This window comes from Cavia porcellus, unplaced genomic scaffold (genome assembly GCF_034190915.1).
Source record: "Cavia porcellus strain 051 isolate PalLab524CR breed Dunkin Hartley unplaced genomic scaffold, mCavPor4.1 scaffold_2, whole genome shotgun sequence".
Classification (NCBI taxonomy): Eukaryota; Metazoa; Chordata; class Mammalia; order Rodentia; family Caviidae; genus Cavia; species Cavia porcellus.
In genome coordinates this window covers 63,953,097-63,966,418 of record NW_026947485.1, presented here as the reverse complement: position 1 = coordinate 63,966,418, position 13,322 = coordinate 63,953,097, and the positions used below count along the sequence as shown (strand labels likewise).

General features: G+C 34.4%; 1 protein-coding gene across 1 annotated transcript in view; it reads right to left on the bottom strand.

The window, feature by feature from the left end:
* Calcr (calcitonin receptor) overlaps window positions 1-10,624 on the bottom strand; it is a gene marked incomplete at its 5' end in the record, with an annotated part of 41,080 nt that extends 30,456 nt beyond the window's left edge. The window contains 3 exon segments of the mRNA NM_001172924.1: window positions 2,678-2,788; window positions 5,502-5,655; window positions 10,568-10,624. Coding sequence (NP_001166395.1) covers window positions 2,678-2,788; window positions 5,502-5,655; window positions 10,568-10,618 — 316 coding nt within the window.
* Between the last annotated feature and the right edge of the window lie 2,698 nt (window positions 10,625-13,322).

The window sequence follows — 13,322 nt, the reverse complement described above, 5'->3', positions numbered from 1 at the left end:
GTTAATATGAAGCCCCAGTGGGGGTTGGAGGTAGGGAACCTGTGAAGGTACCAGAAAAACAAAACAAAACAAAACAAAACAAAACACCCTCTATCTGTTTGTCTGTCTATCTCACCCAATTCAAAGGGTACTTGGGTTCAAAATTCCTGTCCCAAACCACATTTCGGTCATCCAGTGCCATTAGTCTACAGAGTCTGACTCAAGTGCAGGACCCAAAATGCTTCCTTGTTAAACACTGTGTTCCATACTCTGGCATATACACACTGTTGTCTCTTGAATTTCAATCCTGATATTTACTATTTAACCATTTATTTGTCTCAACTAAGCACTTACCAAAATGAAACCTCTGGCACTTCATTATAGTGTTTTGTGCATCATTAAAATGTAGCTTTTTGGTTCATAATGAAATCCTGAAAGAATTACATTTCTTGAAATAGTGACAATTTTGGGATGTGTTTTTCTTCTGAAGTAAATTTATTCCCAAGCTTCCACCTAAAATACAGGCTGAGAAAATGAATCTATGCCCGAAAACCTCTATTTTGTTTGTTAAAACCTTGCGTTTTAGTCAATATTTATGGTCCCTTTGGCCCACTGCTCCTTCACAGCTGGTCTTGTGGTTTCAGCTGTAGAGTAGCCAATCAAGTTATCTGTAGAGTAGCTGTCAAATCAAGCATCTTGTGTTGGGAATAGTCAATGAAGGTTTGGAGGATTATTATCACATAGCATTTAGTTAGAATTTATAGGAACATAACTCTGTGGTAAGGTGCTGTTTAGAGGTTTCTTTACATCTCCACTTTTCCATCAAAATTTCCAGAAGTAGCTGAGCCTGCTCTGATTTTAAAAGCGGTCCCCTGTAATCCAACCACAATTATCCCCGTTTTACTTCAGGGAAACACTGATTTCAGGGACAAATGAAATCTTCCCTTGAAGGAAGTAAAAAGGAGTCACCCAAAGATTGTCCCAGGGATGCACGTACTTCTGTACTCTAACTGGAATTCCAGAACCACTTACACATCTTCTGCTGACATGACTTGATTTACCCTCAGAGGGAAAAAGAAATCTCATCCTTTCATAGGGACTTAGGTGATGTATCCGCAGCTAGTTCATTTAACTTCAGCAACTGGTCCTTTTTATACAAAGATTCATACTCTCCTTTTAGTATCTTAATCCCATATTTATTTCAATGGGACAGATTTTGTTTCTAGCTCTGGCCCTGGCACCCACCGTACCTGCTGAGTTGCTATCACTTCCTGTGCTCTGGGGACCACCCTCCCCACACACCTCAACCCCTGTGGCACTTGCCTCCCCTGAGCAGCAGCCTATTTAACTTGCTTGAGCTGTCCTCTTTCTAGACACTTTCTCCTCTGGACTTTCCTCTTTGTTTACAAGTTTCTTCTTGATTTACACTTAATTACAAACAGAACTTTAAAAAGTCTTGATGTCCAGGCTGCATCCCAAACTCAATACATCAGAATCTTTGGGTGATCCAATTCTTTGGGATTTAAAAAAAAGTTTCCTAGCCTCTCAGGCAGGTGGTGAATCACTCACTTCCTGCTATCATCCACCCAATCCCATTTTTAATCCTATCTCTCTGCTTACTCTTGATCAAAGTTATAACATACCCTGCCTGCATTCTTCTAGATTGTTTCTGAGCATTAACTATTGAGCACTTCCAGCTCCAGACCAACAACCTGTTTGGATACCTGACAATCCTAAAATGTGCAACTTTTAATTGTGCACTGTTCTTGGAACCTAATAACTTACCCTGCTTGATCATCCCAACTTGACTTCTAGTCACAGAAAGGTAACGAGATGAGGCCCAAGGAAATAACGTCTCCTCCATTAACAATTCTGAAAGTGTTTCAACGTGCATAGGTTTGTACGAAAATTAAGAAATAATGGTCCTCAGATGGTTTTCTACACTGTTGTACTTTACATAGAGAGGGGTAACAAGGGCCGAGGAGACTTGGATTAACTTGCAGTTTTGTGTTGAATATTGTCAGTATGAGATAAAATGTATGAAGATATTTTGAAAGTAAAAGATGATATTCAATGAAAAGCCTTCCTGAGTTTTATGACTAAAACTTTTAGTCATAAAACTCACTTTTATGTGCTATTCCTTTACTTGATAGACGTTTGTCAATTTTTCTTGTCCCCAGGCCTGAGCTGAAAGTTGCTATGATCAGTTATTGTAAAATTAGTCTCACTTATTAAGTTTAATACTTTGCTGTCAGAATAGAAATTTTGTGTTTAGTTACTGTTTTCTGGTTTATTTTTCCTTAGACATGACAGCTTCATATTATTTTCAAGGTATTATTTTTGTCACATGTGCCATCCTATGTCAGTACACACCAACTCTAGATCAAGTGTTTGCTACACAAATGTGTGACAACTGAAAAAACACAGACACTACATATTTAAAACTATTCACTGTTTTTTAAAAACTCAATTTATAAACCAGAATTTATTACCAACACAGACAATTAGCCAGTAATATGACCTAAAAAATGAGGATAAGTTGCAGTTATTGGTATTGCCGAGTAATATTTCAATTAAGAAAACCGTAACAGGCTGCAATGGTACTATAATTATATATTTCATATCTGATATTATTTTTAGATCCATGGAAATTCTAAAATCTTCATAACAAAAATATAACATTGAAAAAATTCTCTACCTGTTGGATCAAAGTCTGGAAAGTAATCCGGGCATAACTGAACGGAGAGTACTCCGGCTGGAGTATCGTCCCAGCACATCCATCCATCCCAAGTGCGGTTGCAGTAGGGGCCTGGCCATTAGAAAGAAATCAATATTGACTCCATGTGGTTTTGAAGAAAGGAGAAGACTGACCCAAAAACATCTTACATGTAGCCAAAGTCATTTATTCAGAAAATAAATTTTGAGATAACTTTAGCTTATATGTTAATAAATTGTCTCACTGGACAACAGGGAGGGTTCTAGTTTTCTTTTCTTTTTGCTACCAGGAATTGAACTCAGGACCTTGTGCTTGCCAAGCACACACTGTGCCACTGAGCTATATCCTGGGCCCTACTTTTACTTTTTGAGAAGTTGCCAAGCTGAGTTTTATCAGTGAGTAGCTCCAAGCATTGAATTTTACTCTATTTATTTAATTGTATGCCTAATAAATCAAATGGGTTTTGAGGTATGTTGATAAGCTCTACTTTCTGAAACTTTATCCTTCTTTAAAATATCTAACTAGAAAACTGGATTTAGATTAGTAGGTCTTGCATACACTGTCAGGAATGTTATATTTTCCCTTAAATATCAGCAGCAAGAATTCAAAGAACAATTCAGTAAGAATGAATTACTTGACAAAATTTAAGATACTGATTTACTCTTCAAACTTTTGTAATAAATTTCAAGAATGGGGATACTCACAAAGAATAGATTTTTCAAAGTTTATCAGCATACTGCAACCAACATTTCTTTCTTTAAGTCATTTATTTATTTATAACCAATGAAGTACATGAATTGATAAGAGATAATAGAATTTTCTACCCAGAATTTGTTCTCAATAGTCTCTTCTAAATAGTGTATAGGAGACCAGGTTTATGTAAGGCAATGAAAGTATAATGGGAATTGTGGACTCTTCCTAGGAATTAAAGATGCATGGATAAATAAGTGTGTCTTATTCTGGAATTTTCCACTGAGATACAGTTCTCAACAACAATAACAATAACAATAATGAAAAGGTATTAACCTATCACTAATGAAACTTATGTATTTGTAGAGTTTTCTCCATTAGTTCTTCAAAAGATGCACATTTTACACATATGTATTGATTCCTTCCTCTAAAAGCTTTTCTTTTAAAGTATTTACAGAAATGGTACACTTTTGAAAAAGTCTGCAATTTCACACCTTGATAAAGCCTTGTTTTAAAATTCCATATGGCACAGAGGTGTGTAACACTGTACCTGGACTGCAAATTCAGGGCCATCCTGGGAAATTCAACAAAACCCTACTTCAGGAAAAAAAAAAAAAAGTTAAAAGGGCCAGGGATGTCACTCAGATGTAGATCTCTTGCCTAGCATTGCAAGAGGCCAAGGTTCTGAGTTCATTCCTTATTATCAAAATTAATATCTATTTATATAATTTAGGAGCATGTGGCTATTAAAAACCATTGACCTCCAAGGAATTTCTTTGGATAAGTTTATTCTTGGTCCAAGGTGATATAATTGTTCAGAATTCCTATTGGAGATGCATTTGTAGTCAGTTAATGAATCACATATAAAAATCCTTACTACTTTAGAATTATACTTTCTTAGTAATTACAATAATGCAGCTTAATCACTTTTTGTATTTGTCAACATTGGCTCCAAAAAGCTTCTTGCTGTTTTTAAAACTTAAATTTAGTATAAAATATGAAGATTTATATCTATAAAGGTATCCAAAAGAATGAGGCTCAGGCTTTGAAAGAACGTTTCAAAAAACAAACAAGCAAACAAAACAATCAGAGCATCAAAATTCACCCTTTCAAGGTAGCTAACACTTAAGTGAAACAGATTGAATTCATTTTGGCTCTGAAACTATCAGGGTATTTCTTGTTCATTTCTCTTTTCTTTGATTCCAAGAAATGGTTTCTCTAATGCCTTTTAATTCCTGACCAACAGTGAAACTATAACAAACAGAATAATGTATTTCTTTCAGGAGACTTGACCTTTCGTTTAACAGGAAACGTTAAAAATAGGAACTAAAATTTAAAACTTTATTTGAAAGGAAACTATATGTAGAAATTGCGTACCATTTATCCCCGTACCAGGTTGGGTTGTCTCAAAATGTACAGGTCGTATAACGCTTATTGAATCTTCTGAGATTTTTTTTAGGGGGCAAGGAAAATAGTTTAAACGCATGTTCCAATGCCTAGATATCACTTTTTCTTCATTTCTGTGTTCTAAATTCTACATCTTAAAGAATATGGTTATCTCTAAATGTATTTGGGCAGTGACACAGCGCATTCTCCAGGTGATAAATGATGTTTGCCTAGGATGGTGGTGGTGAACCTTTGGCATACACGATGCAGTGGGCTGTTAGTATCCCTGAAAGATCTAAGGGTTCATCATCACTGGCCTAGATGATTCTCCAGAGAGGGAAAAAAATAGTATGAAGAATTGCCAACCAACTGGCAATGAGGGAAGCTAGTTAACTTAAACAAGACAGGGCTTGTCAAGTTCCATCTCAGGCAAATTCCACCTCCCTTTCCAATCGTTTTCCACTTCCCCTCCCTCACTTGGTCTCATGTTGCTCTTTCTTGCCAGCTGTGAAGACTGAGTCATTACATAAATTTTGTGATGAGGGAAGATATTAGCCAGAAAGAAATGTGATGAATTAGAAAAAAAAAATAAACATATCCTTTGCACAAAAATACCGTAGTGTGAAAACTGCTGACACATGAAATTTTTTGACATCTATTTATCTATGGGAAAAACTTAGTTTTTAATGACGTTTCACATATATGTATTCACATATATTCTTTCCTTTACCTTCTCCTTCATAAGGAGGTAACTGTTGCATACGGTCATAGCACCTGTACTGAGCGTCCACCAACTTCTTGCGTCCGACAGAATACAGATATGGCTCAGGCTCAAATGTCGGAAAGGTGAGATTCTCAGACCTGGGAAGAATTGAAGCTGGGTTCTGTATTAAAAAGAAAAATCAGCTACTTATAGAGAAGGATGAAAGTGTAAATAAATGAGGTAATAAAAAAGCTTGAAAACATTTATTTATCTTCTAAAAGCAACACTCGGGGTCTTCATGTATATTTTTACTTTATAACTAAAAAAGTATTTACATTTCATATATAAATTCTACCTACAAATTTTATATGCACATTAATATGCATTAGCTATTAAAACTAGATAGCACCCACACACACTCACACATCTCTTTATCATCTAAGATTGTTTTATTTCCACTGTAAGGTTTAGAAGTAAAGGAAATAACTCAATTTTTTAAAAAGCCAATATTAAGTTAACTTTGGCTTTTTTGGAGCTCTTAAGAATCATGGATGTTATTTAAAAGTAGACATAGTGCAATAAATATGTTTCCTTTATTGGATTTTTTCAGATAAATTTTGTTTATGCTTGGATTATATGCACTGCCATAAATTTACTCCATTTACTTCACAGAAGAGACAAAATGTATTTTCCACCTCTGATAACTGAGCGTGATCTCTTTAGATTGGTTTCATTTGCACATGATCTACACAAGATAATTCATTTACGCTGGTGAAAAATTAAAGTAGTTGCTAAATATTTATATCATACATTTATATTTTTGGTACAAGTTAATATTTTCAGTCTCCATTATACATCATTACCATCAATTTGTTTCACTCTCTGCCATACTATTCTTTTTAACTTGTGTTTTTCTTGTAGAGTTCAATTTCATTTGTAGCTATGACTGATGTTTTAATAGTGTCTGAATTTATGATTTTCTAATGTTTATGCTTTGCATACGTTTTTGTATTTTTTTAGAAGACCTACGAATTTCAGCCTGTGCTACTTTTCTTAAAGTTAGGAATACTGTTTTTTTTTTTTTTCCCTGTCACATCCACTGAAGTAGTTTTTTTCTTTGCCTCCTTCTAAGTTATTCTAAGACTGAAGTTGTCCCAACAACTGGTTTTATCTTCTCTTCTATATTCCCTTCAAGTCTCTAAATGCAAACTCATCCTATTAAAGTGACATATTTCACAGGATATTTATAGTAGAGTGTATGTCATTTTTTACTCCCCAATGATGTTATATCACAATTCTGAGCTTTAAAATACAGAATACAATTGAAATTCAGAGTAGGGAGAGAATATGGAGCAAGAGTATTCTATAACAGCTACAGACAGGAGACTTTGAATGGGAGCTAGAGTGTATGCAGTGTGTGGCTACACAAAGAGGAGAGGGAGGCTTTGGGGATGGAGGGAAAGGAATGTGCAAAATTGGAAGTGGAACCTGTGAGACACATCAGGGAACCGCCCTGCCTGACGGGGGTGGGGGGGGTAACTGAAGCTAGGTGAGACTTAGGGTTAAGAAGTCACACAGTGGAGTGCTTTGAAAAACCAAAATGCACAGTTAAATCTTGTATTTTCACTCTGAATACGTTAGAAATCCCTCCAAGTTTATGGCTCCTAATATGTAAAATAAAATTGTTACTAATCAAGATAAATAATAAAATAAAGCCAATATTATTAAAACATGACAAAATAAAAGATAGTTTGCAATTCTTGACCAGTTATGGATGTGGAAGGAGAATTTTAATAGCATTCATGTGGCGGGCAACAGATGTCTATAGCTTCTGTCTGGGGAGGGTGGCCTGGTTTGGGATGTTCCATAATAGGACAATAAAGGGCAACTCTTAGCACCTCCTCGGATGATCCAGAGAGGAAGGCTAATCAGAGCATTGTAGTACAGTAAAGAACAGAGAGCAGTAATAGTGAAACAGCCCAGGAGATTGGCCTAGATAACTGGGTAAACATGATAGTTCCCTGAGAAAGGGGAGATGTAGGGAAAAGAAAACCTTAACAGGGGGAAGAAGACAGGTTCCTGTTTGGGATCCTAGAGGTGTCAGAAGGCCATCTGAATGGAAACAGCTTACAGAGGGGAAGAGGGTGACGGTGTCTTACATTATACCACTACCGTTATGATGTGAAATGGGCACCTGCTGTAAGTAAGCTAGACACTACTCCTTAAATATATATTTATTTTTAGATTTAGTGTCTTTAGTAACTGAACACAATTCTGTTGACATATGGCTCTTTTCTCACTCAATGAAGAAATACTCACTGCTCTTGATAAGTCAAACACGGTGGTAGATGCTGGGGCACAGATTGCACAAAACAAGTGTGGATCCTGCTCATATGGAGCATGCAGTTTAGCACGAAAGGTCAAAACCCTTACACATTTTACTGACAAAACTGTGAACAGAATCATCGGTCATAAAATTCTAAAATATTCCATTAGAAACTAGAATCTGGGTTGTGAAACTTTAAAAAAAGAAGATTTTGAAGACGTTCTATGTTAAGGGTTCTTTTTGCATTAAATTAACGTACACTTTTATTGGTGTGTGTGTTTTGTAAATCCAAGAAAGTGTAATGGAAAAAGCAAAGAAAGGATTATTGTGTTCTTACAATAGAGATATTAATGCCATCCATCCATTTCAGATATTCTTTTGGGGGTCTACTCTTAGAATTTTTAGTTGATATGAGAATTATAATTGATGAATTTTTTATTTTCAGCCATCTTATCATCTTTAAGTTAAATAGAAAACGGAGTATCACATATGTAAATTGTATCCTTCATGTATATTATATTTTTAGATATTAGGACAATCTTCCTGAAAGTGGTATTTTTTACAGGAGTAACACTCTGAATTTCGTCTTTATATGTTTGACAATCAATTAAGAAAAATATTCCTATATGAGTAAGAAATTCCTACAAGCCATGGGAAAATGGTATAGCAAGAATATTGAGTGAAAAATACTTGTATTTTCAAATACATCTTTATTATTTTAATGCAATTTAACATTGGAAATAGTGGGATAACTTTTGAGTGAGAGCTGATGGCAGTAGCTTCAATCTTATCATTCTTGCAATACTGAAACAAACTCCAGTGAACTTGGTGTGGAGCCTGGTTCAGTAGAGAGTGTTTCAACACTGAAGGAAGGAAATAGGAACCTCTGTTGTGAGCCTTCATGGTAACCACAATATGCTCCTGGTGGGTCTTGTTTGAGCACTCAAACTGGAATGTTGCCAGTGGTAGATGAGTGCCTCAACAGCTTTTTTCCTAAAATAACATATACATTGGGGCATTCTACTTATGGATAACTGGATAGATATGTATGTGTAGATATGAATATATAAATATTATATACATATGTAAATCACAAGCCCACATAGTACTACTGAAAAATGTCAAATACACCCATTTCATAAGGTATGTCAAACATACACATGAAAATCTGTCAGATAATTTCCTACAAATAAAAATTGCTACTGCTGTAGTATTATTTTCAAAGAGGTAAAATGAAACCAATAATGATTATATAAAAAAATCAAGCAATGTGAGAAATATACAATAGCAGTATTCTACAAGTTGCAAAAGTTATGTAAGAATTTGAGAGATTTAAATCAAGATATGAGTCTATGCTTATATGAAGATAGCAATGAGACACTAAGTGTATATTGCTTGTCTGAATAAAGACCACTTTAATTCATCTTTATCAGACAGTTTATAAACATAATAACTATATGATTCTTTGATAAAATAATTTATTGTGGGATTTCACTTGAGTTATGAGAAATAACCACAAATTATGACTGATGAATAGCAGTATCTATAGAATATCACATAAAACTTGGAGATTTATATACAAAATATTAGTTTCTCTAATATTTTAAAGTATTTTTACTAGATTTATAATGGCATCAGTAACCTACTTCCAAATACTGGGTTACTTTTAGAAAATTATACCTTAATCTCACTAAAGAAATAATTACAATAATACATTGATCTGACACCATAAAATAGACTATGTCCATTACCCAAAGAGGTGCAAAAGTATTATATTAACAATCATTACTATAAACCATTTATTTGATATATAATATTGAGAAATAAAATGTCCTTTTACAGATTACATTAAAATTTATAGAATGCTAGTAATTTTTTTTTAATAATGTAAAAAGAATTAGTACAGGTAATGTATACACTAATGAACAGTAGAAATCACGGAACCCTACACAAGCTTTGCTTGGGTTATTATCAAAGTATGAGACATGAAATGATCTTTACTTCCATCTGTAATTCATGGGCAGAAGTTATCCCAATGCGATAGAAAGAACAAAGATCAAGATGACCCCAGACTAATTCATGTTGAATGCATGCATCTTCTTTTCATGTGCTACTGGAGTTGATGTAATGATGGGTTAACAATGTTGACACAAATAAGCAGGCATTGATACTATTTTCTAAGACAATGCTTTTGACTAGCTAGGTTATTTAGGAACAAAACAATGTAAAACAACAAATTTAACATGATATAAAAGGTAAAAGAGAGAGTTGCGGAATGACAGTGTATATAGTTGTGAGAGGTTTACTTTTTGATGAGACATACATTTGAAATAAATAGCCACACTAATAGCATTCAGATAGTTTAAAGTACTGAAATACTCCAAAAATTATTTCAAATCCACATGTCAAACACAGAAAGTTTTGTTCAAGAATATTACCAAACTTTGACACTCATTTCCAAGATAACACAGACATGTCTCAAGGGAAGAGCAAATTTTTTTTCTTCTTTTTTTTTTTGTACTGGGGATTGAACTCATGACCTTGCACTTGCCAGGCAGGTGCTTATGCCGCTGAGCTAATTAGTAAAATTTCAGAGGAGAGATATATTAACCAAGCATTAAGAAAAATGATGTTTTAAGTAATTTAGTATTGGTTTATAGAGAATGGTACTTACTCTTGCAAAAGCCAACCAAATCAAACACACTCAGACATTCCTCTCTATATAATGGTCACAATTAGCATGGCTTAGAATAACTGTTGTACTCACACTGATGAGGATGAAGAATGCCAAGAACTGGCGTGTAAAAGTGAACCTCATTTTCGGTTTTTGAAGATTCTTCTTTGTCCTAGAAAGATATGAAGGTAACAGATATTTAAATTAATACATCCCTAATATCAGTTTGTCTCTTTTTTTTCTTTCTTTCTTTCTTCTGTGTCCTAGAAAGATATGAAGGTAACAAAACAAAGACTAATACATCTCTAATATCAATTTATCTTTTCACTTTCTTTTTGACTTGAACAGGATCAATGTCCCAAGACACCAACCTAAATAAAATACATACAACTAAAAATAGTATTTGTGATGCAATTTCAGCTGTGCATTCCATTCCCTCCTGTTGATCAGGTTGTCATCCATTAAAAAATTTTAAAGCTGCCCTTTCATATCAGAGCTGAAATAAAGACCATCTGAGAAATTAAGAGCAGTCCATGTTGGCTTCAACAGCAAGAGAGAGAGAGAGAGAGAGAGAGAGAGAGAGAGAGAGAGAGAGAGAGAGGGAGAGAAGCAGAGAGAAGCAGAGAGAAAGAGAGAATTGCTGAAAACCACAGTGCAGATGTCTACATGAAGTCAGTGTTTTGGACACAAGCAAGTGAAACCTGTGATTTGTGAAGATTTAAAAATACATGAATGTAAGGTCAACACTCTTAAGTATTTTACTTAGTACCCAGTGTATTTTTTCCTGTAAATATTATTCAATCTCCCAGTTGTTATCAAGAATAAATTTTCTCCACTGCAAGGACTGAATATGCTACCTCACAGCTCATCATTCATGAAGACATGGCAGGCAGAATGGCTGCTTTATCATAAATATCAAGTGGTTTTTTCATTTCTCTGCAGATAATGGTAAATAAAGAAAGAATAAAGGAAAGATGAAGTTTTAAATGTATATTACTTTTCATCAGTGGGGTTTGTTTAAAACCTGAATTTTACCTAGGGATAGTAATTACAATTACATTTTAAGTGGTCTTCACTTACATCACCTTCATTGTGTAACTTTGCAGATTTTAAGTAATCTGCTAATTACTGCAAAGTATGCTAACGTTCTGGCCCCCAAAAGAGTAAATTATGTTAGCACAATAGTAAGTGGAGGATAAACACATAATTATGAAATGTTATCTCATATGCTGGTCATTACTCACTGCCTCTGATTTACTTCAAGTCCATTTGGTAAGTTAAAAAAAAAAAGCAACATATGTGCATCACATGCTAAGGCACTACAGGCATGCAGGTGGAAGTAAGCTGACTGAGACATGGTCCTATTATAAGAAGCTGAGCATCATTGGGAAGGGAGTGTAGGTATGAAAAATATAAGATGGGATAAAATAATAAATCCAGACAAGTTTCAAAGTTAATTAAAATTGTGACAATAGAGTCTCATAATAGAGCCAAATAATTTCTGATTGGGAGAACTAGGGCAGAGCTAATATTTTGAGGTACAATTTAAAAACTGAATCTGATTTTGAAAGTCAAATATCTACTAAGCAAACAAAACAAGATAAGCAGATAAAAATAAGAAATGGAGACAAAACTGTAAACTAATGAATAACAATACAATAGTTTAGCTAAGTGCATAAAGTCTTTTAGAAAGTGGAAATGAGTTTTTAAAAATAGATTCTGAGAGCTTTCAAAATTTTTTACTTGAAGTACCCTTTTGGTATTTTGTATACTTACAATGCAAATTTATCTCTCTATATACAGAGGCTAAAAATCTTATCTAATTTTGAGAACCTATCCAAATATGCAGTGTATGCATGTATTGAAATAGCACATTTTGCCTCATATCTACAAAAAAATTAAATGTGTAAGGAGATAAAAATGCTCATTTTCCTGACTGAATCAGCAATACATTTTATAATGGATTGGATTATCACACTGAATCCCATAAATAAGTACAATTAAAATGATAATTTTTGAAAGAAAGGTTAAAATTTAGGTCTCTTCTAGGTGTGAAAGTTCAAGTACAAAACCTAAGCTTGGTGAGGGGCTGACTTCCAAATTAAGGAGGAGCCAAGAGGTCTAACTTAAGCTCCTACTTTTATTATTTCTTTAGTCTGGGGCAAAGAACTTCATCACCACGTCAGTCTCCTGCCGGAAGCACTTCCTGCCTGAGGGTGTTCAGCTATATCCTCCATGCAAAGAGCACATTCCCATGGGTAAAGCACTGCTCCCTACCTATGTTTCAGCAATCTAGTAAGTAAGGGTAACAATTTAAAACCATTTTATTCCTAAACAAAAGTTCTTGTGGAGTTCATAAATAAACCAGACCAACATAAAGTCTAAAAATCCAGTTGTGAAACCTAAATTAAAACCATTGGAGGAAACTATTGCTAGGGATCTGATTATCAGTGAGACAACAGAATCTGCATTTCTCTGTATCCACAAATGGGTACTCGCTGGTAATCTCATCTTTAGGGAACTGGGTCTCTGGGTTACAAAGTTGGCTTGATCAGTGGGAATCATTCCTACTGTAAATAACAGAGTCTAGTCCACTAATTCAATGATAATGATGAACAGAATTATCTTCATTTAAAGGGAATAAACTTCCTTGAAGAATAAAATTGCATTATTTTTATTTATTTACTTATTGTGGAAAAAGTATAAAATGTCAGTGTCTGAAAATAATATCTACTCTTATAGGTCAGCATTTCTGAAAGTGTGTTCCATAGAGAAGTAGTAATCCCATGAGAAACAGTATAAAATAAGGTTACCATGGCCAAATAAGCTTATAAAATTAAACATGTCC